This window comes from Xyrauchen texanus, chromosome 45 (genome assembly GCF_025860055.1).
Source record: "Xyrauchen texanus isolate HMW12.3.18 chromosome 45, RBS_HiC_50CHRs, whole genome shotgun sequence".
Lineage (NCBI taxonomy): Eukaryota > Metazoa > Chordata > Actinopteri > Cypriniformes > Catostomidae > Xyrauchen > Xyrauchen texanus.
This window is the reverse complement of record NC_068320.1, coordinates 17597597-17623857: the sequence shown is the minus strand read 5'-3', so window position 1 is coordinate 17623857 and position 26261 is coordinate 17597597. Positions and strand designations below refer to the sequence as shown.

The 26261-nt window shown below is 37.2% G+C and overlaps 1 protein-coding gene across 2 annotated transcripts in view; it reads right to left on the bottom strand.

Moving 5' to 3' along the window:
* Positions 1-26261, bottom strand: part of LOC127637202 (high mobility group protein HMGI-C-like) — a 66441-nt gene that overhangs the window by 32291 nt on the left and 7889 nt on the right. Inside the window, exons 3-5 of one of the 2 annotated variants that reach the window (XM_052118151.1) lie at positions 12320-12579; positions 10867-10953; positions 4169-4219 (exon numbers count right to left, since the gene is read on the bottom strand). In XM_052118151.1, the coding sequence (XP_051974111.1) occupies positions 4169-4219; positions 10867-10953; positions 12320-12579 (398 nt within the window). Of the gene's footprint in view, positions 1-4168; positions 4220-10866; positions 10954-12319; positions 12922-26261 lie in introns of those variants that run through there. The other variant, XM_052118152.1, reaches the window with a different exon arrangement.

Below are 26261 nucleotides of genomic sequence, written 5' to 3'. Positions count from 1 at the left end.
TCATATGCATATGATAGAAAGAGAATGGAAAACAAATCTAGTGTGAATCTAAGGAGCAAAATCTAACATTTCTACATCTAAGACTGTTGGATTTCTTATCAGAAACCATGAAATTCAAAGCATCCTTCAACAAGTCTCTGGCTACAGGGACAGGGATATTCTGAAGCTGAATATGCCACAGACCGATGGGCCACTGCAATGAGGCTTCAGAATTTTGTTGAGCTGGAGTTTCCCTTTGTTTTAAAGTCTTATAAAACTGGCAAATCTTGGTGGACTCTCATCTTTCATAGTCTCCAGTGGAATGGATATGGTTAAAATTGTTCCCTCCTTATGGCCAGAGTCACCTTCCACTATTAACCATTTAAGGGGTGGAGATACTTTGTTGGGGAGGGGGCAAAGGAAAACATTCCAGCAGCCCCCTTGTAGCCAAAAAGGATATGCTATAATTAGTTCCAGGAGGGTGAGCAGTAGCTGAATGAAGAAAACTGACTTGTTTATTCAGAAGAGGAATGGCAAAGCTCTTGTCAAGTCCACAATGTATATGTGGAGACCGCCGTGCAAACCTCTCGGCCATGCCAGTTCATCGGTGACATACTAAACAGATCATAACCCACACACAATGACCATTACAAAATGATGGAAGGCTGCACACACGTTTCCTATTGCCCATTAATAAAGAAAGACAGGAAGATAAAAAAATGTTGGTGTTCCGCCAGCATCAGGAAATTTAGAACTTATTCTTTTGCAGATACCCTGACCCTAACAAACCAATCAGAATCTATCTATTGGAATCATATCTCTCTCTCTGCTTTCCATCTCTGCTTCTGATTCATTCTCATTCATACACTTGGCCACAAGTTCATCTCGGGTTTATTCACAGGATGTCATTCCATTTTGCGCACTCCTCATTCAGGATGTTTGTAGTATGACTATGGTCTGATGAATATGCCTTAAGTCCAAAACCACATCAGTCTTTAAAACTCATAACAACTGCAAAATCAAAGTCTTCATACTATGGAAATAATTGTCTTTTGGCCATTAATATTGATTAAGACGTTTTTAACAAATAATTCCAGAAATAAAAAATTTACAAGCATTTACAATTTTACAAACGTAAACAAGCATAAACTGATTTGCTGGTCTTAGCTGGTTTAAGATGGTCTCCCAGTCTGGACAGCAAAAGTGTCCACATCCTCTCTAAAACATGCAAAGTGACCAGAGAGGAAGACCAGCAAACTCCTTTAGGCAGGTTTAAGCCATTTTTTTCAGCTTGGATGAACTTTTTCCAATGGTTTGCTGCTTTAAAAAGATGGTTTATTTGTTTCTCCTTGGGGAAAAATTCATCACACTTCGATGAGAAAATGTCTTATTCATTGACAGACTTTTGCACTTGCAGAAGTCTGTTAACCTTTGACTCATAATGTTATAGTTTTTGGTGAAACTCATTTGATGGACAATATAAACTCTATTGCATTTCAAAATAGAACTGTTCTACCTTTCTGCTTCAACTTTCAAACAAAAAATACTTATCTTGTTACATTTTTGTTACAAGTCTTAGATTTTTTGTTTTCTGTGGAAACCAGTTTACAAAGTCTGCTTAGCATCTACAATGAATATTACTCCATTATCTATTTGTTTAAGACTAACTGACATCAATGTGTGGGTGGATCAAGGGAGTGCTTGTTTATGTGGGGCAACGTGGCGCGTGGGAGTGTGTACCTGCATCACGAACCCATCATGAAAGCACAGCCAAATGTTCCTTGGGCATAGGTACAAAGGAAACAGGGCAATAAATGTGAACATTATCAGTTTAGTCCAAAGAGTTCAGCCATAGCCAAATGCTCACATCTAGACTCAAAGTCTCTCTATCTGTATCTCTATGAATTAAACTGATATAGCTCAGCCTATAGGTTTAAGCCATACAATGCAATTAATTGGATAAACACAGATAACATTAAATCTAATGTAAGTGTTAAAGGGGTTAAATGGACAGATCAATTGAAAGTAACTTCATATGTAGAGGTTTTGATGGTTAGTGCCGAGTCCGACACTTTGATTTAAAAGGAATATCCCGGGTTCAATATAAGTTAAGCTCAATCAACAGCATTTGTGGCATAATGTTGAAAATGTTTGAAAAAAATTAGACTCCATTTCTTTATATAAAAGCAAAAATAAAAGTAACAGTGAGGCACTTACAAAGGAAGCGAAGGGGGCCAATTTTTGGAAGGTTTAAATGCAGAAATTTGAATCTTATAATTTATAAAAGCACATTAAGTGATTTATCACACTAAAATCGTGTTCACACTTATTGTTTATGTCTTTTGGGCTAAACAGTGAGTTTTTAACGATTACAGATTTGCCCCATTGTGCCCCATGTGTCTCACACTAAAGAAATTAGGGGCAAGTCAAAATAAATTTTTGTGGTAATCAATATTATGCCACATATTCTGTCGATTGAGCTTAACTTGTATAGAACCTGGAATATTCCTTTAATCATTTAGCAGACATTTTATGCAAAGTGAGAAATTAGGAAAAACAAGCAATTTATCATACAGGAGAAAATAATATTAGCAGAGCTGCAAAATGCTCATGCAGGCACCACAAGCTTGATTCTGGCTTGCAAAAATTCCCGATGCGGTTTCCCCCTTCTCACAATTATTTCCTGTCCTATCTTTTCTATAAATGAAAGTGGCAAAAAAGTCACAAAAAAATCTGTGTGTGGGGCCCAGTGAAGTTTTGTCCTAAATCTGTCTGCTATGGTGAGTAAAGACTGAACTTCATCATGTTAGCTAATAGGGCTCAGCTGAGACTTGGAGTTAAAGTGTGTTTTGGAACCGCTCGGCTCACATGTGATTCAAATAATATCCCTAGATGATAGAGTCAGATGAGTTATGTTTTTGTCCAAAACAAATGTACTAATTTCTGCATTGAAAAAGTAATTTCAGCTTGTGTTTTTTAATCCCCCACCCCCCACACTATATAGGAATATATGCAAGTATGTCGAGTAGTTTAATGAAATCCCATTGGATGAGCCAAGAATTTCAACCAATATATCAAAAATCAAAAAATATTAATTTTAATAATACAAACATTTGCACTAGGTATGCTATACTCAAATCTCTAGTCATTTTCTCTTAACTAATAGTGAATTTAGACTTGACACACTTTTGGAGCCAGTGTGTGTTCAGGGGCCTCAAAATACTTTGCTTTTCCTCTCCGCCAGAGAAAAATCCGTAAGGACACAGAGTCGGCATGCTACAAAGGGTTCATTCTCTCCATATCTCTCCAAAGTCATCCTGGTGGCACTTTTAACTGCCTGCGGCTTTACTCCCACAGCTATCAATCAAAAGTGTCACTTGCTGGCTGATAAACACTGAAAACCATGTTATCTGAGGAATTATTGAAATAAACCTGAGCACAAACATTTGCACAATCTCCTCATTCATTTGCCCACTGGCAACCAACTGATTAAGTTAAACATGATTAAGTAAAAGTGTACTTGATTAGATGAATACTGATTTCTAAAGAAGACTGAAGTTACAGAACTACCCGTAATATTTGTTCAGTTGTTTCACAATTAAAAAATATCTATATATTATTTATTTTTGCTTGGTTGTTAGTTTCAACTACTGACACCATATTTAATTATCGACAATTTAAGCAAAATAATACCTATATAACGTTTAATGTAAAAACATTTAAGTCTTTGATAAAAATAAATAAATGTTATTTTCAGGTTTTCAACACTTTTTGACCACAGCATTTTCATGATTTTTCCATAAATTTTCCAGTCATTTGTTATAAAAAAAAAAAAAGAGCTATTTTTTGTCAATTAAATATTTTAGAACCGAGTATAACTAGAAACATGTAGTCACCAGTCACCATCAAGAAATTCTCAATACGTTACCAGGTCAGTTCATGTTAATGATTAAAACTTTTTTTTCAAGTCATGAAAATCACATTTTTAAAACTCTTCTAATTTTTTCAAGTTCTCCATGACCGTGGGAGCCCTGTAAATGTATTTCATTTTCACAGCATGGTGATACATTGAAAAGCCCTCCAAGTGTATTTTCTGAATGTAACAGTTTTGAAAGAAAAATGTGAATGGGCTGTGATGGATTTAACTTTTTATAGGTCTCTGATGTGTCATTATTGGAAACAAACTTACCCATTTCCTGGGTCTTCCTCTGGGTCTTTTCTCCCCTGTGGTCTCAGCTTTCTGCAAATGCCAAATATCATGAATTAGTGGTGGCATTTTATCAAGTGTTTTAAACAAAAATAATTTCAGACACAATTTGTCACAACATTTATGTAGTCATTTTCATATATGGGCACAGAAGGAGAGGGTGAAATGTTGTGTCTCCATTACCTTTAAAGCTTTTAACGCACAGAGAGTTGTGTCAGGTATATCCGGGCCTCCAACTGTTTACATTGCTCAAGTTCCTGGTCTGTGCAGAGTAATATTTCACTGGAGGAATTTTATGCCATTCAAGTGTAAATAAGAGCACCATTATCAGCAGCACCACCCAGATAAGAGCCACGAGAGACATTTATGGGGTTTCTATCACAGCAGGACTAACTAAATAATAGGGGTGCACTGAAGTTGAATACAAGTCCAAGAGCAGAGAACTCAAGTTAAAATAAAACATCTTGCAGGAAGTTTTCTCTAATATCTTTCTGAAAACTGCATAATCATAAACAAAGGGACTTCCTATTAAGAAAGGGAAAAGAAAACTGTTTTTTTTTTCTTTTCTTTACTTCTCCGCAGTTTGACTTTAGCACAACATCTTCCATCAGTATTGTTTTGGACACCATATTTGATCTGACGGCTGTCTGACTACACTGTAGGGTCCCTATACGAGGGGGTTGAAGCCTAAACAGAAGCGTATGACTTCTCCAGCTCCGTGTATTTGATTAAGAATTCCTAACAGACATTCTTCGTTGTTCAGGCAACAATCCTGCCACCCTCTGAAAAACGCATCTGAAATTATTTGACAGGTGGAAGTAGAAGAATCTTGCCCTGCGGGCTTGCACGATGGTGCCTTCCCACCGCGGTCAAAGACAATTAACAAGAGAAGACGTGTTATAGGATATAACGTTTTCTTCTGCCCATGGGCTTTTGTCTTGCAGAGCCAAGAAACCGAACTCAAATCATCAAATATCTATGAATTCTGCTAATTACCTAGGAAGGGCAGATGTCAACGTTTGTCAGCAAAGTACACCCAACTGAGCAAGATACAAATCAATGCTGGTAGAGAGCGTGTGTCTCTAACATATTAACAACACCAGAGCTCATTCTAAGGATTAGAATAATGTGAGAATTCCAAGAAGATATTTAACCAGGTACTAATAGTGTCACAGTAATGAGGGATCCAGAATCAAGAGTGAACCCTGTCAAGCTTTTTACTACTGCAAAGTTATGACTTATGGATCACCAATTTCTTTTAAAAGTCAACATGAAAAAACAATCAAAACTAATTTCTTCCATAACGTGACATATTTCCGTGTGAAACAGTATACTCATCAAGTGAAAAAGAATGTAGGATGGATTTGGATTTATCCTTTGGTGAAACTGGGCATTCCATACCAGAGTTTGCAGTAAATTGAGGATGACAACTCCCCTTTAGAAACATCACTTACACCCAATGGTTAAAATATACAAGGCCTTGTGATGTCAGAGGCAAGTTATTATATTTGATGAAAGATTACAAAAACAAACTTTGGAAAACTTTCACTGATGAATTATGTACAATAAGACCTGGAATGTGTATTAAGAAAGTAAATAGTTTAGTTTTCATTTCATGAAGACTTAAGAATTTAATAATAGCAACATATGTCACAAAAAAGGTATCTGTACACATGTCTTGACTTGATGTTTTTGAAAAGATGCTGAAATTTGGACATTTGAACCCCTATTCTTATGTTCTGAATAAAGACATCTAAACCACATCGGAACGTTGTTGTTTGTGATGTATTTAGCCCTGTTTGGTTCGGTCTGTTTGTCCTGACTAAGAATGCAGGCATTGTCAAGGCTCACATTACCACCTCTCCAACAAACACAGTTTATTTTGAATACCCCAAGGACACTTCACTGTTCAGCAAAGGCATGATAGACTGGAGAAACATAAACCTTAGCGTCAGTTCTTGCCAAGAAAGGACACGGATGCAACACTGGGTCAGTGGTCAGCCAATTCCAACAACCTATTTTTTGCATCCAACACATTTCACTGGCATTGCCCTAACAAATGGCAAATTTATCAGTGTAGACATGACCTAAAGTTGGATTTAGATAATTGGAAACATAACTGTAATTTCACACTGACCCAACAAAAACCAACAGAGTTAAAGCTAAAGTATGTAATTTCTGCACCACCAAACAAAATTGAAAAAAAAATAAAAATCAGCATTCTGAATACGCCGTGTGCCATTGGTCAAACAAAGAGATAGCCCTGCCCCAACTCACACCATTGGTTGAGTATTGTTGTTAAGGGGTCTCAACAACAATAGTGTTGCTTAAAACAAACAGCAATTTTCATAACGCAGCAGAAACAGTGCTTAAAGTTTGAGAAAATTTACCTATGAACATATTAAGCTGGGATAAGAGAAAGTATTTTAACATTGAAAAAGTTATATACTTCAGCATTAACACACTTAAGAGTCGTTCACACCCAAACATTTGTGCGTCCGCCAACACTGTTCTCAATGGTTTTTCAATGTAAACATGCTCTCGATTGACGTCTTTGACCATTGCACCATCTCTCGCTGTTTTATCTGCATTTCATGTAGAAGCTCCAAATTTTTTATTCGCTGTGTCAAGTTAATAAGAACTTCAACTAGCCTCGTGACACCTGCGATTTGTACTATCAGTTGCGTTGCATCTATTTTTTTTGCCGCAAGAATGCATTTTGTCTGAACAGTTCCTTATCTAGACAGCAGGGTGGCCGATTGCCGATATATTGCCAATTTAAACACTTATTTGAATACTTATTTTAAAATTTAAAACAGATATTGTTTACCATCCACTGACAAGATTTTGGAACAGACAGAAGTGGGAACCACAAATTCTAATTGGTCAAAATGACACGATTATCAGCCGATAATCTAAAAAAGAACAAATATCGCAGGATTACTCTGCCTGACAGATTTATTGAAGCTCTGATTATCATGAATGGTTTTCCCTTCATTTCTATGATTTGACACAAGGATTCAATCTTTGGGCTTATGTTTTTATTGTGCAGTGACAGAAGTTGTCAAAGACACAACCCCTTGAAAAGAATTCTCTCTCTCTCTCTCTCTCTCTTTCTGTGTGTGACATTGTCTTTATTCTCAGAGTCTCTGTCTGTCTTTCTTGGGCCAATCAGTGTCTTCCTTCCCTCAGTTCTCTGTTGGGAATGCTGCATTTTTAATTAGGAGATTTAATGGTCTGCAAGCTGACACCCTGATCAATTAATCATGGCTGTGTTTGCGTGTCTCATTCAGCCAAGTCCCATGTCCATGGCAGACATAAGCCTGGCCACTCGCTGTCCTCTTCGACACCAGGACATCCTGGCATGTGAGTATGTCCGGGGACAGGGCCATCTCTCACTAAAGGAAGGGAGGGGCAGTCTCGCCTCTTGCCAAACTCACTTTTGCGAATGGCCAGTTTAAAATTAGCCCATGGTACACTATATCAAGTTCCAACAATGACTGGTCAACGGAAAATAGTCCAGTTAGTCAATAGGGCCACTGCATTGACGAAATGATCACTGTAGGGTGGAAACTGCCAGGTTATATCTGTTGACAGAAACAACCATGTGAAACACCACAGAGGTATATCCTGACAAGTTTAGCCTGGATTGGTCATTTGATGCAGTTTCTATGGATTCTTTGGTGCAATTAAGGGCTGACAATGGTGGAATTTATAATGTTTCAATTGAAGTTAAACTGAAGTTAACCTCAATTGACAGCATTTGTGGCATAACACTGATTACCACAAATCATCGTATTATAACTCGTCCCTCATTTCTTTAAAAAAACATTGTGGTTACATTATGGCACTTTCAATGGAAGTGAATGGGGCCAGCACATAAGCTTTAAAATATGATAAATGATGCTGGGAGTACTTTATATACAAGGGTCCCTTACTATATAAAAAAGTTTTCAGATGGTACCTCGTACTTCGTTTTAGCAAGTGCAGCATCCATCTGGGAGTGAGCCTGAGAAGGAAAGCTCCATCCTCTTATGGAGGTCTTTAAAGGTTTAGAAGACACTAAAAATGACTGATCCTGGGTTTGGACTGATTCTTGCAAAAAGGATCTCTACTGAGGTGCCTTGCTGATTTTGACTCCTTTCATCTCAGAGGATTTATCAGTCCACTGTATATCATAACAATGCCAAACAAGATTAAATGGATTTTCAATGCAAGACCATGACTGTTTACAACAGTACATTAATGCTAAAGAGAGCGGTCTGAGCTGTCAGTTATTAACACAGACTAATTCGGCAAATTTCAGCTCTACTCGATGGCTTGGAGATCAGAATTGCATAGTAGTTCTTTTAAAACCAAATGCACTGACAGTTAAGGAGTGGAGGGACTTCCCACAAACATATGCCAGACTAGACCACACACACACACACACACACACACACACACACAGGAGTGAGCGAGGCAGAAATGTTAATGACTTCATCACAAAACGCTTTCCAGAACAACCTCTCTTTAAAGGCATTCCCAATACATAATACACAGAATACAATACAGAATTCTGCAATTAGAAATGCTGACAGTCACATTCAGCTAAACTGCTGTGTGCCAACTAAATCTTCTGTGATACTGCAATTTTCTTTTCTGTTTACATGGGCATTAGCCATGGGAACAGAGCTCTTTTAGCAATATGCAAAAGAACATGCTCTATACTGGGATAGTATAGAACATGCTCTATACTGGGATACTGGGATATGCATGCATGAGTTTTGTATGTATGTGTGCACGCATGCAAGCATGTTTGTGGTCCTCTAACATTCAGTACGCGTGGTAATTTGCCTAAGGTGAGACAGAGTATTTATGCATGCGAGCAAGTGTGTGTGTAGAATTCACTGCTACCTTAAGGTGTCAAGGTCAGCAGGGGGAGCTTAGCTTTTACTGCTGTGCTGAAACTAGTGATGGGCTTGGGTCACTATGGTTGGCCCAGGGTGTTCCACTAACCCATTCAAATGGGTGACACTGACATTTTATAATGGAGACATCAAGGAGGCAGTACCCCACATTCACGCACAAATAGACCGTCCCGGATGTTGACACACTTCACATGTCATTAAAGTAATATTCCGGGTTTAATACAAGTTCAATCGACAACATTTGAGGCAAAATGCTGATTACCACAACATTTTCATTTTGACTATGCTTTTTTTATAAAATAAAAATAAAAAATCTGGATTCCAGTGAGGCACTTACAATGGAAGTGAATGGGGCCAATTTGTAAACATTAAAATACTCACTGTTTCAAAAGTTTAGCCACAAGACATAAAATTGATATGCGTGTTAACATGATTTTATTTAGATTGACTGGCTTACTAACTTTTTACTAAATTACATCCAATTTTACAACTTGTTGTCATGATGATGTAATGTCAACAATCCCTAAAACCCTAAAATGACTACAAATTATAATTTAAACAACTTTAAATAATAACAAATAATACATGAGTTTTTAAACAAACACACACACACACACACATATACATATATATATATATATATATATATATATATATTACACACACACTATACTGTATATACAGTATATACATAATGTATACAATGGAGTATACAATGAGAAAAACAAATGAAGGGCAGGACTTTATTTATCCATTGGGTGTTGATAGGATACTGAAAAGTTGTCTCTGTATGACATGTTATTGATGGAAAGGGGATTAAAAATAAAGAGGGCTTGGTGATGTCAGCCGAACAGGAAAGAAGTTTCAGAGGCGGAGCAAGTTATTTTAGTTTGATCTAAGTTTATGAAGACATTTTTATTTTATTTTAAATAAAGTGCACATTCTTTTGTCTTTCAAAATAAGACAAGGAATGTGTATTAACCGCAAAAAATATTGTGTATCCTGGAGGATACAAACATTTAAGAGGCTGGGGAAAGGAGCAATAAATGTGTGTCGGTCAAATTTATTTTATGAAAAATATTGAAAAGAAGGTCCCTGCAATACTGAGCATGTGACTGAAAGTCTTCATTTAAGAGTAACATGACAGCATTTTTTTTTAAGCATTTAAGGTAGCTGACCTTGAAGCAAATATTCCTTTGTTTTCAGTGTTATTTTCATGATTCTACAAGCTGTAAAATTTACAATATTTTTGAAAATAACATGAAAATGATGTGGGCCCTACTGTGTTGGAAGTAAATTAATACATTTTCAGAGTTACCTTTATATTATTTACTTTTTTTAGGGAAAAGAAAAAAGGAGCAATTTTGATTTTATGTTGACTAATATTTCTGATCCTATTGAGTCGTGTTTTAATAGTACTATAAATATAATAAAAAGGTTAAGATTATACAAATAAAGTGCAGTTAGATAAATGAGTAGACAGACAACTAAAAATCAATAATCAGTCAATTAAAATTGCTTATGGCACTAGCGCTTGATAGGATACAAACAAAGTACACCCCAGATCCGGTGTGCTGTGTTGATAGTGTCAGGAATATAGTGGGAGGGTTAAGAAAACACACAAACAAGTGTGCCGGTGCTTCTTTATGTTCATTTTTCACCAGAGCTGAATGAGGTGCTACAGAATGTGTCAAGTGTCTGTGTGTGTATGCATGTGTATGAGTGTCTTTGTAACTGTTAAGGTGTGCAGAAAGTAGCCTGTTTTCTCACCTTCTGTGCTGCTTTGGAGGGGCCCTTGTTCTTGCTTCCTTTGGGGCGTCCCCTCGGTCGTTTGGGGACAGGCTCTCCTGTGGGTTCCTGAGGAGAGAAGGTGAACATAGGCCATGAAGACTGGAAAAAAAGCCAAAGCCTAATGCCAGCCCCCCTCAACCACCATATATACCCTTCGCCCTGCTGCCCCCTCCCCACACTCAGGACAGGGTCCCTTTCAACCATGCACACATTTACTAGTAGTCTCCCCTTCACTTGTGCTTTATGAGTGAAGAACAAAAGAATTGAGAAAGGCTGTGTGTGCACACAGGAAGAATAATACGCATCATTAATACCTGCACAGACCACAATAACAATTGACAAAAAATGTATAATGCAAAGAAAATGTGTATGTAGTTTACAGGTGGTTGTAAAAATGGATAGGGTGGATAAAAAAGCATGCAACACAATTTTCTTGCACCTAATAACAACAACAGCACACTTTTACTATGTTTATATACAGTTTAGTATTATGGCAGGAAATACCAGGGTAATCACCATGCAATGTTTATGTCCTTATACTACAATACAAATCAGAAATGTTTCTTTAACCATGTGCATTTTTCATTTATTTATTTTTTTATATTTTTAAAATGTACATTTTAGTCACCTTTTATATATTACAAATTTTACATTTTTACATTAATTCCTTAGTTGAATGGGTGATTAGATTTTTTTACCCCATTCATAAAACTCATCCTGGTGAATACTTGCAATAAGATGCATTGGAGTGACTCATTGGTGAATCACTTAAGATAGTGAATCACATCCTTTAAAGCATCAACATACTCAAATCAAGCATTTTGAAGGATGTGGTAATGACTAAACAATTAGATGTTCAGTGGCATTACATTTTAATTGCACGCTTGTTATAGTAACCATTGCACATATTAGCGACCTCAAGAGAAGAATCGTTAATTTCAACAGGTACATTTAAACATGTATGTGTGTGTACACACACATACATACATAGTCAAAATTATAAAAGAAATATAACAAAGTAACAAGCGATTGCTAAAAATCACTGGGTGGGCTATACATAATTTATCAAAACCCTAAAACATTGTATCGGTTTGTTGACTATTCAGAAGCAAACAGCAAATTTGGTTTGGACAGCTGAAATGTTTCTAAAGCAAATTTACACACCAATCAAAATTGTTTAGGTCTCATCACAACAACATTGTATGGACGTTTAAGAGCAGAGGACCTTATAGCGCGCGCTATACATTCAGTCAGCCCGTAGACATTCTCCACAAGAGTAACTCAAACTTCAAATGCACAAAACACATTAAATAATTCGGTCTAACTACACCTCATTAAATTGGCCATATTTAAATACGACCACCTCCATTCTTCAATATAAAAATAAATACACTTGACGCCAACAGGCACAAACAGCCGCGAACACACTGACCTGTTGTGGTTTCCTGGGTCTGCCCGGTCCCCTCTTCGGTGGCTCGGCCGGGGTGGGCTCGGGCTGCTCCTGCGATCCTGAAGCTTCGCCGGCGGCTTCCTCACCACTCGCGCTCATCGTGTGTGTGTGCGAGTTTGTACTAAACAAGAGTCTCGCGCACCTTCTGTTACTGCAGCACGAGCGCTCAGTCAGCCAGTCAGTCGCGCTCACCGGACGTCCTGCTGCTGTAATCCGCGTCGAATCAGAATCAGCAACACGCGCTTAAAAAAACAATGCAAAGGGGATGCCAAATGTAAAAATTAAACGCGCGCCTTTCGCGGTACTGTGAGAAGCACGTGCTGCCTCTTGGTTGAGAATCTGTAGCGCACACACATGCACAGGGGGAAAAAAACTGTTTAGGTTTGGGTGGGGGTGGCTTTCAGTCATAAAATAAGCCCATGGGTGATCGATTGGAATTTCAGTCACCGTCTGTGCAAACGAGAGGGAACTTGTGACAGTGCACTGTCAAATCCACACTCCTGGTGCGAGTAATTCAAGAATTTGCGGGGTTAAGACTTTCTATGCGGATTGGTTTATGCCAAAAAAAGAAAATGAAATGTGATTTTAAATGCATCCCTGCTGCCTACACAGAAATAGTAAGTCCAGTGACTAGGGATGAGGATGAGACATATACATTTAAGAAAATCACTTTTCGCTTGGGTGAATAACACGATGAGGGAGGTGGCAAGAAAGGCGCAACAGAGAGAGAGGGAGAAAGAATTGAATAACAGCCAGAAAAAAAACATGAGAAATACTGCAACACTAAGAGGAGAGACCACAATGAGACAAACTCACGTGTCCAGCACCATTCATATAACTGGCTAACACGCCAGAGAATTTAAAGAGACAGCACATTCTATAGACGGTTTATTTTGTTTGTTTGTTTTTTAGATAAATGTAATTAATCCACCAACCTCATCAGCTATGTAATATGTGGTCAATTACCTCTACTGTCAAATTTTTGGTAGACATCTGGATGCTGATTGATCAATGGCTGACATTACTGTGCAGCACAACATCACTAACCGTTATACTTGTTGTTGCACACTAACGTTCTGTTACAAGGTTCTACTCAGAGCTGTCAACACTCATAATACCAAAACGGCTTTATTATGGTTAACAACAAAATATTTATCACTACATCAATTCACCTTTATGTGTTGTTGCAAAATGTTAGACATAATGCAGGTAAAGTTGACTTAATAAGATGGCGTATCAAAAATAAATATGTGTTCACTACCTTTCGTTGTTGATACCCCTGCCATATGGGTTCTTATCTCATGACTGTCATGTCAGAGCTTTCATAGAATTCTGAGTTTATTTCCGACATGATGTAGATGCACCAATAGAATTCTGAGTTTATTTTCCGACATGATGTAGACGCACCAATAGAATTCTGAGTTTATTCCGACATGATGTAGACGCACCAATAGAATTCTGAGTTTATTTTCCGACATGATGTAGACGCACCAATAGAATTCTGAGTTTATTTTCCGACATGATGTAGACGCACCAATAGAATTCTGAGTTTATTCCGACATGAGGTAGACACACAGATAGAATTCAGAGTTTATTTTCCAACATGATGTAGACGCACCAATAGAATTCTGAGTTTATTTTCCGACATGATGTAGACACACCAATATAATTCTGAGTTTATTTTCCGACATGATGTAGACACACCAATATAATTCTGAGTTTATTTCCGACATGATGTAGACGCACCAATTGAATTCTGAGTTTATTTTCCGACATGATGTAGACACACCAATATAATTCTGAGTTTATTTTCCGACATGATGTAGACGCACCAATAGAATTCTGAGTTTATTTCCGACATGATGTAGACGCACCAATAGAATTCTGAGTTTATTTTCCAACATGATGTAGACGCACCAATAGAATTCTGAGTTTATTTTCCGACATGAGGTAGACGCACCAATAGAATTCTGAGTTTATTCCGACATGAGGTAGACACACAGATAGAATTCTGAGTTTATTCCGACATGATGTAGATGCACCAATAGAATTCTGAGTTTATTTTCCGACATGAGGTAGATGCACCAACAGAATTCTGAGTTTATTCTGACATGATGTAGAAGCACCAATAGAATTCTGAGTTTATTCCGACATGTGGTAGACACACCCTTGAGTTTTTTCCAACATGATGTAGACGCACCAATAGAATTCTGAGTTTATTTTCCGACATGAGTTAGACGCACCAATAGAATTCTGAGTTTATTTTCCGACATGAGGTAGACGCACCAATAGAATTCTGAGTTTATTCCGACATGAGGTAGATACACAGATAGAATTCTGAGTTTATTTTCCGACATGATGTAGACGCACCAATAGAATTCTGAGTTTATTCCGACATGAGGTAGACACACAGATAGAATTCAGAGTTTATTTTCCGACATGATGTAGACGCACCAATATAATTCTGAGTTTATTTTCCGACATGATGTAGACACACCAATATAATTCTGAGTTTATTTTCCGACATGATGTAGAAGCACCAATAGAATTCTGAGTTTATTCCAACATGATGTAGACGCACCAATAGAATTCTGAGTTTATTTTCCGACATGAGGTAGATGCACCAATTGAATTCTGAGTTTATTTTCCGACATGATGTAGATGCACCAATAGAATTTGGAGTTTATTCCGACATGAGGTAGACGCACCAATAGAATTCTGAGTTTATTCCGACATGAGGTAGATACACAGATAGAATTCTGAGTTTATTCCGACATGATGTAGACGCACCAATAGAATTCTGAGTTTATTTTCCGACATGAGGTAGACGCACCAATTGAATTCTGAGTTTATTTTCCGACATGATGTAGACACCAATATAATTCTGAGTTTATTCCGACATGTAGACGCACCAATATAATTCTGAGTTTATTCCGACATGATGTAGAAGCACCAATAGAATTCTGAGTTTATTCCGACATGTGGTAGACACACCCTTGAGTTTTTTCCAACATGATGTAGACGCACCAATAGAATTCTGAGTTTATTCCGTCATGAGGTAGACGCACCAATAGAATTCTGAGTTTATTCCAACATGATGTAGACGCACCAATATAATTCTGAGTTTATTTTCCGACATGAAGTAGATGCACCAATTGAATTCTGAGTTTATTTTCCGACATGATGTAGATGCACCAATATAATTCTGAGTTTATTTTCCGACATGTGGTAGATGCACCAATAGAATTCTGAGTTTATTCCGACATGATGTAGACGCACCAATAGAATTCTGAGTTTATTCCGACATGATGTAGACGCACCAATATAATTCTGAGTTTATTTTCCGACATGATGTAGACACACCAATATAATTCTGAGTTTATTTTCCGACATGTGGTAGATGCACCAATATAATTCTGAGTTTATTCCGACATGTAGACGCACCAATAGAATTCTGAGTTTATTTTCCGACATGATGTAGAAGCACCAATTGAATTCTGAGTTTATTTTCCGACATGATGTAGATGCACCAATATAATTCTGAGTTTATTTTCCGACATGATGTAGATGCACCAATATAATTCTGAGTTTATTTTCCGACATGATGTAGAAGCACCAATAGAATTCTGAGTTTATTCCGACATGTGGTAGACACACCCTTGAGTTTTTTCCAACATGATGTAGACGCACCAATAGAATTCTGAGTTTATTCCGTCATGATGTAGACGCACCAATAGAATTCTGAGTTTATTTTCCGACATGATGTAGACGCACCAATAGAATTCTGAGTTTATTTTCCAACATGATGTAGACGCACCAATAGAATTCTGAGTTTATTTTCCGACATGAGTTAGACGCACCAATAGAATTCTGAGTTTATTTCCGACATGATGTAGATGCACCAATAGAATTCTGAGTTTATTTTCCGACATGATGTAGACGCACCAGTAGAATTCTGAGTTTATTTTCCGACATGAGGTAGACGCACCAATAGAATTCTGAGTTTATTCCGACATGAGGTAGATACACAGATAGAATTCTGAGTTTATTTTCCGACATGATGTAGACGCACCAATAGAATTCTGAGTTTATTCCGACATGAGGTAGACACACAGATAGAATTCAGAGTTTATTTTCCGACATGATGTAGACGCACCAATAGAATTTGGAGTTTATTCCGACATGAGTTAGACGCACCAATAGAATTCTGAGTTTATTCCGACATGATGTAGACGCACCAATAGAATTCTGAGTTTATTCCAACATGATGTAGACGCACCAATAGAATTCTGAGTTTATTTTCCGACATGAGGTAGATGCACCAATTGAATTCTGAGTTTATTTTCCGACATGATGTAGATGCACCAATAGAATTTGGAGTTTATTCCGACATGAGGTAGACGCACCAATAGAATTCTGAGTTTATTCCGACATGAGGTAGATACACAGATAGAATTCTGAGTTTATTCCGACATGATGTAGAAGCACCAATAGAATTCTGAGTTTATTTTCCGACATGAGGTAGACGCACCAATTGAATTCTGAGTTTATTTTCCGACATGATGTAGACATACCAACATAATTCTGAGTTTATTTCCGACATGATGTAGATGCACCAATATAATTCTGAGTTTATTCCGACATGATGTAGAAGCACCAATAGAATTCTGAGTTTATTCCGACATGTGGTAGACACACTTGAGTTTTTCCAACATGATGTAGACGCACCAATAGAATTCTGAGTTTATTTTCCGACATGATGTAGACGCACCAATATAATTCTGAGTTTATTTTCTGACATGATGTAGACGCACCAATAGAATTCTGAGTTTATTCCGACATGATGTAGATAGCACCAATAGAATTCTGAGTTTATTTTCCGACATGAGGTAGACGCACCAATAGAATTCTGAGTTTATTCCGACATGATGTAGATGCACCAGATAGAATTCTGAGTTTATTTCCGACATGATGTAGACGCACCAATAGAATTCTGGAGTTTATTCCGACATGAGTTAGACGCACCAATAGAATTCTGAGTTTATTCCGACATGATGTAGACGCACCAATAGAATTCTGAGTTTATTCCAACATGATGTAGATGCACCAATAGAATTCTGAGTTTATTTTCCGTCATGAGGTAGACGCACCAATAGAATTCTGAGTTTATTCCAACATGATGTAGACGCACCAATATAATTCTGAGTTTATTTTCCGACATGAGGTAGATGCACCAATTGAATTCTGAGTTTATTTTCCGACATAATGTAGACACACAGATAGAATTCAGAGTTTATTTTCCGACATAATGTAGACGCACCAATAGAATTTGGAGTTTATTCCGACATGAGTTAGACACACCAATAGAATTCGGAGTTTATTCCGACATGATGTAGACGCACCAATAGAATTCTGAGTTTATTCCAACATGATGTAGACGCACCAATAGAATTCTGAGTTTATTTTCCGACATGAGGTAGACGCACCAATTGAATTCTGAGTTTAATCCAACATGATGTAGAAGCACCAATAGAATTCTGAGTTTATTTTCCGACATGAGGTAGATGCACCAATTGAATTCTGAGTTTATTTTCCGACATGATGTAGACGCACCAATATAATTCAGAGTTTATTTTCCGACATGATGTAGACGCACCAATAGAATTCTGAGTTTATTCCGACATGATGTAGAAGCACCAATAGAATTCTGAGTTTATTCCGACATGTGGTAGACACACCCTTGAGTTTTTTCCAACATGATGTAGATGCACCAATAGAATTCTGAGTTTATTCCGTCATGATGTAGACGCACCAATAGAATTCTGAGTTTATTTTCCGACATGATGTAGACGCACCAATAGAATTCTGAGTTTATTTTCCGACATGTAGACGCACGCACCAATAGAATTCTGAGTTTATTCCGACATGAGGTAGACACACAGATAGAATTCAGAGTTTATTTTCCGACATGATGTAGACGCACCAATAGAATTCGGAGTTTATTCCGACATGATGTAGACGCACCAATAGAATTCTGAGTTTATTCTAACATGATGTAGACGCACCAATAGAATTCTGAGTTTATTTTCCGACATGAGGTAGACGCACCAATTGAATTCTGAGTTTATTCCAACATGATGTAGACGCACCAATAGAATTCTGAGTTTATTTTCCGACATGAGGTAGATGCACCAATTGAATTCTGAGTTTATTTTCCGACATGATGTAGACGCACCAATATAATTCTGAGTTTATTTTCCGACATGTGGTAGATGCACCAATATAATTCAGAGTTTATTTTCCGACATGATGTAGACGCACCAATAGAATTCTGAGTTTATTCCGACATGATGTAGACGCACCAATAGAATTCTGAGTTTATTCCGACATGTGGTAGACACACCCTTGAGTTTTTTCCAACATGATGTAGATGCACCAACTAGGTTGGTGCATCTACATTTTACTAGGGAATGGCGATACCACTTATTTTATTTTTGATCCAAAACCAAGTATTTTAGGCCAATATAGATAACAATATGATAAATCTATTAAATAGTTTTTTACGAATTCTTTGGATAAAATTAGTAAATGTATTATTACTTAAATGTAATATATATTTCTGGGCCTAAACAGAAAATTATACAGCTGCTTTGTTTATCCTTTAAAAATGTGTTAGTATAAGCCATATTTAAAACCTCAAAATGAACCACAGATATTATTATACAGTTAATATTACTCAAATCAAGTTACCATATGGATACTACAGCAATGCTGTATATATATGGTTTATTGTATCAAAACCTTAGTTACTGCCAAAAGGAAAAAAAAAAACATGGTTACTACAGTCGTGGTTACTAGTCATGGTTAATACAATATACAATATAATACAGTAAATCTATGGTAAGTTTTCATAAGGGTATAATTTATTAACAAGGATTACAGACCATTATTAATGTTTTAACAATGAATTTAAATAAACCTGTAAATATGGTCACGCAAGCCAATTATAATACATGTCATATCTAGGTTTGTCATTACTTAGTTTGAATAACTCCAGATGCTGTTTTTCTGTCATTACCTGCTCTCTCTTTGAACGAACTCTATGACTGAAAGGGTGAGTGCTGTCTGTGACTGCTAGTGTATTTTAGCATTTCTGGTGCGTCAAGGTGAGCAGAAGAAAAAAAAATTCAGGTGCCATGCAACATGTGAACGCTTTTTACACGTTAGAATCTCGGAATTATGGTAATTCTGACATGACATAGAGCCACCAATAGAATTCAGATTTTACAAATTGTAATTGCGAGCTTTATGAAGACTTGAACACTTTTTAAAAGTCAGAATCTCATAAGTACGGTAATTCTGACCTGAAGTGATCGCACAAATTGTAATTACGAGCTCCACGAAGACATAAACAATTTTACAAGTCAGTATTTTGTAATTGCAGTAATTTCGACATTACATAAATGCACCAATCTAATTCTGAGTTTACACCCTGTAATTATGAGCTCTATGAAGACGTGAATGCTTTTTACAAGTCAGAATCTAGTAATTACAGTAATTCCGACATGACATAGATGCACCGATAGAATTCTGAGTTTTCGACCTGTAATTACGAGCTCTACGAAGACGTGAACGCTTTTACAAGTCGGAATCGTATAATTTCGGAAATTAAATAAGGTTGACATTTAATGATTTTTCATGAAAAAAAAAAATATTTATGCGGTAACCGTTTCATAAAAGCAATAAGGTACTTGAGGCTGTGCCATTTTGTGAATATAGCCATGACTAAATTGGTTCAGCCATGGTTACATTCACAATATAGCACGGCTTCTCGTACATCATTGCCTAAATGCAATTTATTGTGAAATTCATTGACACATTTCAGGCCATTTCTAACAGCTTGCCATTCAAACCGTGTAGTTCAAGTTACTCCTCGTGTGCACGGCTTGTTACCAACTACACAAATGTGCATAACTTTTTTCTACACCTCTCAAAAGTGCGCGTTGTAACAGAAAAAAGAAGCAGTTGTTTTATGTCCCTCAAGGCCGCGAGCACAAGCAGCCCGACCTCCAACAGCCGCGTGTCTTTGAAGTCTTCCACCCATCGACGTGGAGTGAGATCAATTACACAAGAACAACAGTGACAAAGAATAAACTGCTTTACGTTGAAGGCCTTTCCCACGATCTGACCGAGCCTGCTCTACAAACGGGGGGAGAGTGGCAAAGTCCTCCCTTACCCTCTCCAACTGAATACAGTTGTCAGAGATGGGCTTTATAACCAAGAGCTTGAGGATCTTGAACCACAAAAGACAGCAAAAATAAGCATAGAGAAAAGATAGCCAGGAAGAAAGAAAATCAATAGCTAAAAAGTGCATTAAATATGTAGGTAACACTCTACAATAAGATTATATTTGTTAACAAGTATCACAAAATAACAATGAACTGTGTTATGAACAGCATTCATTGATTTTGGTACCATTGCTCATTGTTAGTTCATTATGCATTAACAAATGTTAACCTATAGCCTACAAATTTTAATGGTTAAAATATATTAGTACTGTATATGTTGAAATTAACATTAACTAAGATTAAAAAGTGCTGTAAAATTATTGTTCATTGTTAGTTCATGTTAATTAATGTAGTAAACTAATGTTAACAAATACAATCTAATTGTGAAATACTATATATAAAATGCATGAGTATATAAATACACACATAAAGCATGATTGCATGTACATATGTAATGCAATGTATGTTCTAATGAATAATCTTTTATATATAGAAACTGAGCATTCAAATGTTTTTGAAGCACTAATATTATGCATGACTGCACCCTCCTCATCTGTATACAGACCCATACAGAAATCTGAGATGTATGCAAAACACATATGAAATATATGTTCATTTATGTTTTTTGCTTGTATACACATGCAATATATATTTTAAAATACTAATTATATATATATTTATACACACACACACACACACACACACACACACACACATACATACATACACCAATCAGCACCAACATTAAAACCACCTGCCTAACAATGTGTAGGTCCCCCTCATGCCAACAAAACAGAACCAACCCACATTTCAGAACTTCTCACCACAATTGTACAGAGCGGTTATGTGAGTTACCGTAGACTTTGTCAGTTCGAACCAGTCTGGCCATTCTCTGTTGGCCTCTCTCATCAACAAGGCCTTTCTATCCACAGAACTGCCACTCACTTGATGACTTTTGTTTTTGGCACCATTTGGAATAAATTCTAGAGACTGTTGTGTGCATAAAATCATGCAGATATGGGTCAGGAGCTTCAGTTAATGTTCACATAAACCATCAGAATGGGGAAAAATGTGATCTCAGTGATTAGGACCATGGCATGATTGTTGGTGCCAGATGGGCTGGTTTGAGTATATCTGTAACTGGTGGTGCTGTTTTGGTGGACCTACACAATTTACATTTATGCATTTTGGCAGATGCTTTTATCCAAAGCGAAGTGTATTTATTACAGGGACAATCCCCCAGGAGCAATATGAAGTAAACTGCCTTGCTCAAGGACACAATGGGGGTGGCTGTGCGGATCGAAGCAGCAACCTTTTGCTTGCCAGTTCTGAGCTTTAGCCCACTATGCCACCACCACTACACTAATTTTTTAATGTTGTGGCTGATATATAAATAGCCATAGACCAGATTTCTGTATGGGGGAATTGACCATTTTAGATTTGCTGCAGAAGAAGCATTTAAGAAAGAGAGTGCTTAATTTGTCATTGATATTCAGTTCATTCATAAAAAACAGCTCTCAGACCCCCAAAGAAGGTGGAGAAGAGGAATTTCAGACCACTCCCCTGCAGACAGAGCGGCGTCAGGACCGCAAGCGAATGAAACGAATACAATCAATAGTCTCAGCCGCAAATTACTGCCCAAAGTACTACCAAGATTGATTACGGCCAACTTGAAACTTTTGTCAGAACATGGAGACATATGACTATGTAGTATGGATACATACTATTGTGCAAAATGCACTCCCTGTGCAAAATTCAAGAATAATAAAAAGCTTTCCATTGCCAAAGGTTTATTGAATAATTATAGGTCTATATACTTTATATTAACTTTAATATGCATGCACGCATCTTGGCAACACTCAATCAAATTACGTCAATCTACAGCTAAAAAAATAAAAAATAATAAAAGACATCTTTGTATTTTATAGTGCATAGGCCTAATGTTTACTGTGTTTAAAGATTTATTTTGAAGATGCTGTGCTTTTTTCACCATTAAAAGTAGTGCTTGTAGAGGTAAATGACAAGAATGCAACCCAAATGTGAAGGAAACAAAGCACTCACATGGTGTAAAAAGTAGGAGTATGGGCATTTCAAAAGGCATTCTTTGGGACGGACACAGATTTCCTTTTTTTTTTCCTCCCTCGGACAGAGGAAGGGAATGCTCGGGGCAAATTTGTGGGAGAACTCGTCCACCGCAGCACACTAAAAAAATTTGAGACCAACCCCAGCCCCTTTGCCACCCGATGTCAATTTTAACCGTTTCACCCCCAGACAGCCTCAAAGCGGCCCCCACATATGCTATATATTTATGAAAGCTGGCTGCCAGGGGCCTACAGCTACACATCAGATAAACTGTTAAAGCATTGTCCTCATCACTTCAGTCTTAAAGATTCTTAAGTAGTGGTATGGGGGAAAATTAACCGAAAATGTTCACGGGTCTGGGTAAAACATAGCAATGAGATGCGACTTTTATATCTGCTATAACTGGTTTTCTTAAACAGCTTCTCACAGCTCATAGGTTGGTTGATTGTATAACAGAATTGAAAAGAGGGGGAAAAAACTGGATCCATACAATCAGCCATGTATGACTCTGTGGGGAGTGAGCTGGTGCATCCTCTACCCACACAGTCAAACTGCCTGTTTGGTCACTTGGGAATGCACTATCTAGGGTCAGTGGCTATCTGTGGGTTAAAAGTGACGTGGGGCCATAAAGACAAATTATCAGCCCGAGCTGCCTCTCCCATTCCCTTCCTTCTGAAGTGACATAGACGTCTGGCCAGCTCCCTGGCCACCTTGAAGAGACAGGGAGGCAATGTGTGCACACGCACACAAAACTCCCACCTCACTGAACCAGAGTCCCCTGTGAACAGCAGAGTCTGCTGATCTATTCATAGTCTCCAGGCTCTCATCTTCTTAATGTAGCAGCATGGAAAAGACGATTGAAATGGACCTCAGTGAGCTCATGCACTAGTTTGGGAAGCACTTCAAGAGGAAAGCAAGTGCAATGTGGCGTCACAAGGTCAACAGATGACGCTGATGCAGGAGAACACTTGCATGTCATCATGTTAAGGGGCTTCAGCTTTAAGAGAGCCTTTCTTAAACACTTAAACAGGGTGGCTTGGTTCAGATGTCCTGTTCAGAATCATTTGAAAATACAAAAATTAAACAAACTTGATACCAATTCAAGCAACAGTTGGAATCATCCCTAACACACAGCCACTGTTCCCAGAACCGCGAGAGCCTGACCCAGACCACCTCCATTTCCATGAGCAGTTGTGTTTGTGCACAAACAGTGCATACAATAGACTACCCTGGGACACTTTAAGGGTCTCTCGAGCAGGTGAAGAAGCCTGGACCAACCCCCAGGTGATAGCAGGTGATCTGCTATCAGTCTGACATGACCTCTTTTAAACCGATACCCAGCATCTGCTAGGGCTGTCAACATTAAGCAAAGTGGTGCACAAAACAAACCTTCTAAAATTCTCATCTTTTAAATGGCTCTGCAAACCAGAAATAGAGCTTGTATTCTTATTCAATGCAAATAAGATGGTATATATTGGTTGAAATAAAAATCTGGTAATATTTAAAAAGTCATATACATTATGCATAAGATATCAATATACCAATTTATTTACAGCATTTCAAATTGTTGGTTAATGTTAATAAATATAATATTGATCATTGTTAGTTTATAGTACATTACCTTGTGTTAATATACACTGTTTAACTTTTCATTTAGAAATTAACTTATTTATTAATATACTATTATGTAGAATAGATGAATTATGGCCCCATAACAAGTCATGGGGAATCTGGTTACAATTTTGAGAAATAATTAGTCATTTGTAGTGGATTACTATTTTAAAGTAACTTACCCAACACTGCTCCTATGCTCTGCTATATTTCCTAATAGCCTTGTTCTAACCCTATATACCCTAATTTAACACCATGTTAACCTATTTTTGTGCCTGTTGTTTGATGGCCCTGAGATGGACCAGACCAATTGCATTGTGGCTCTTGACCAGAGTGAAGGTCAGATGTGAATCTGGGCTGTAAGTGAATGCAGTATGCAGGGCATTCCTCAGTAACGCAGCCGTAAAGGGAAGTGAATGTCATGCTGGTTTGTTGAGAAGACTCAGAGTGGGTAACAAGAGCTTTTTCTGTAGAGATGTATCACTGCAAACGTTAGTAGTCTTGAGGCATTTCGGGTAGCCAGAAGACTTCTTAAATGCAATTTCTAATTAACTCAACTTATTTTAAATGTATTAATCTTGTGAAATTCATGTCAACAAAACAATTCTAAAAAAAAAAAAGATTTTTAAAAAAGGAATCACGTGTTATTTCTCATTCAAAGGGGTCCAAACATCCAAGCTAGTACCATTAGTAACTTTTTAGTTCTTTTTTTTTAAAGTTCTATAGATGAAAATTAGCTACTTGAAATAGCACACGCAGTACTAATAGTTCTCAAATTGTAAAAATAAAAAAATATAAATTGTTTCTTCACCTTAAGCTTAAGTTTGTACTATTCTTATTAGTTTTAATTGAGTTTCTGTTCCACACTAAATCCAAAAATTTAGAGTCACATTTTGTAATCATAACTCAAATATAAATGTTCTTTAAACTTTGGCTTCAAGTCCTACTAACACAAAAGTAAAGTACTGAAAAAGTACTGAATTGTGGCTGTGTGGAATACCCATAAGCCTTCACGCTTGAATAAATTAACTATGTTTGGTCAGAACAGTGGAACTTATGTAAAAAAAGAAAATTGTATATGGTTTTAATTCTTATGACTACTGTTGTTGTTTTGTTGTAGCTGGTTGATAATTGTGATTTGTGTGAATTCACCATCAGTTTGATTGGTGTTACCTCTGGTGAAGTTGGAGCCTGTTAAATTTAAGCCATTCTTCTTTACTGAATTGTCCTTCTCAATAGAGCAGATTTATGTGCACTAAGAAGTACTGAAGAGATGTAGCATATGTCTCACCGAGATTCCAGTCATTATTGCCCTTATACTGTATAAGATATACTGAAAGATGCTATAACTCAATTTAACTAAATAAAAACAAAAATACTTTAAATAACAAATGAGTTAAGTTTACTTGTAACTAGTTAATATTACTTAAAAAAATTAAGTTCCGTTTACGTGAGCCAAATAAGTACGTTTACTTAGAAAATATTTGAAAAAGCATGCGTACTTCATCACACTTGGTTCATATGAAACTGCTTAACCACTATATGGTTGCTATTTACATAAATTTAATAAAAACAACACTTTATATAAATAACCACTAACTATTGCTTTGCGACACTACCAATACTACTAAACCATTTTCAGGAACTGTGCAATAGCATTAATTGTAGGTGTGTGCTGAACTTGGTAGACCTGTTCTTTGTGTATGAGAGCTTCCAGTAGCAGCAAATCTCCCCATGTTAACTTCCTGTGATGGAGGCATTCAGGAAACCAAGAGTGAAAAACTCACTGACCTTTGACCTTTGGGCTGCCAGAGTTTTGCCTCCACACCTTGTTAGGGTCAAAGTGTACAAAACAAAAAGTATGTACCTCCCAAGCAGAGGTGAACCACAGAAATCCTGCTCTCTGTTTTTCCTCCACCTTTCTTGTTCTCACAGAATAAATA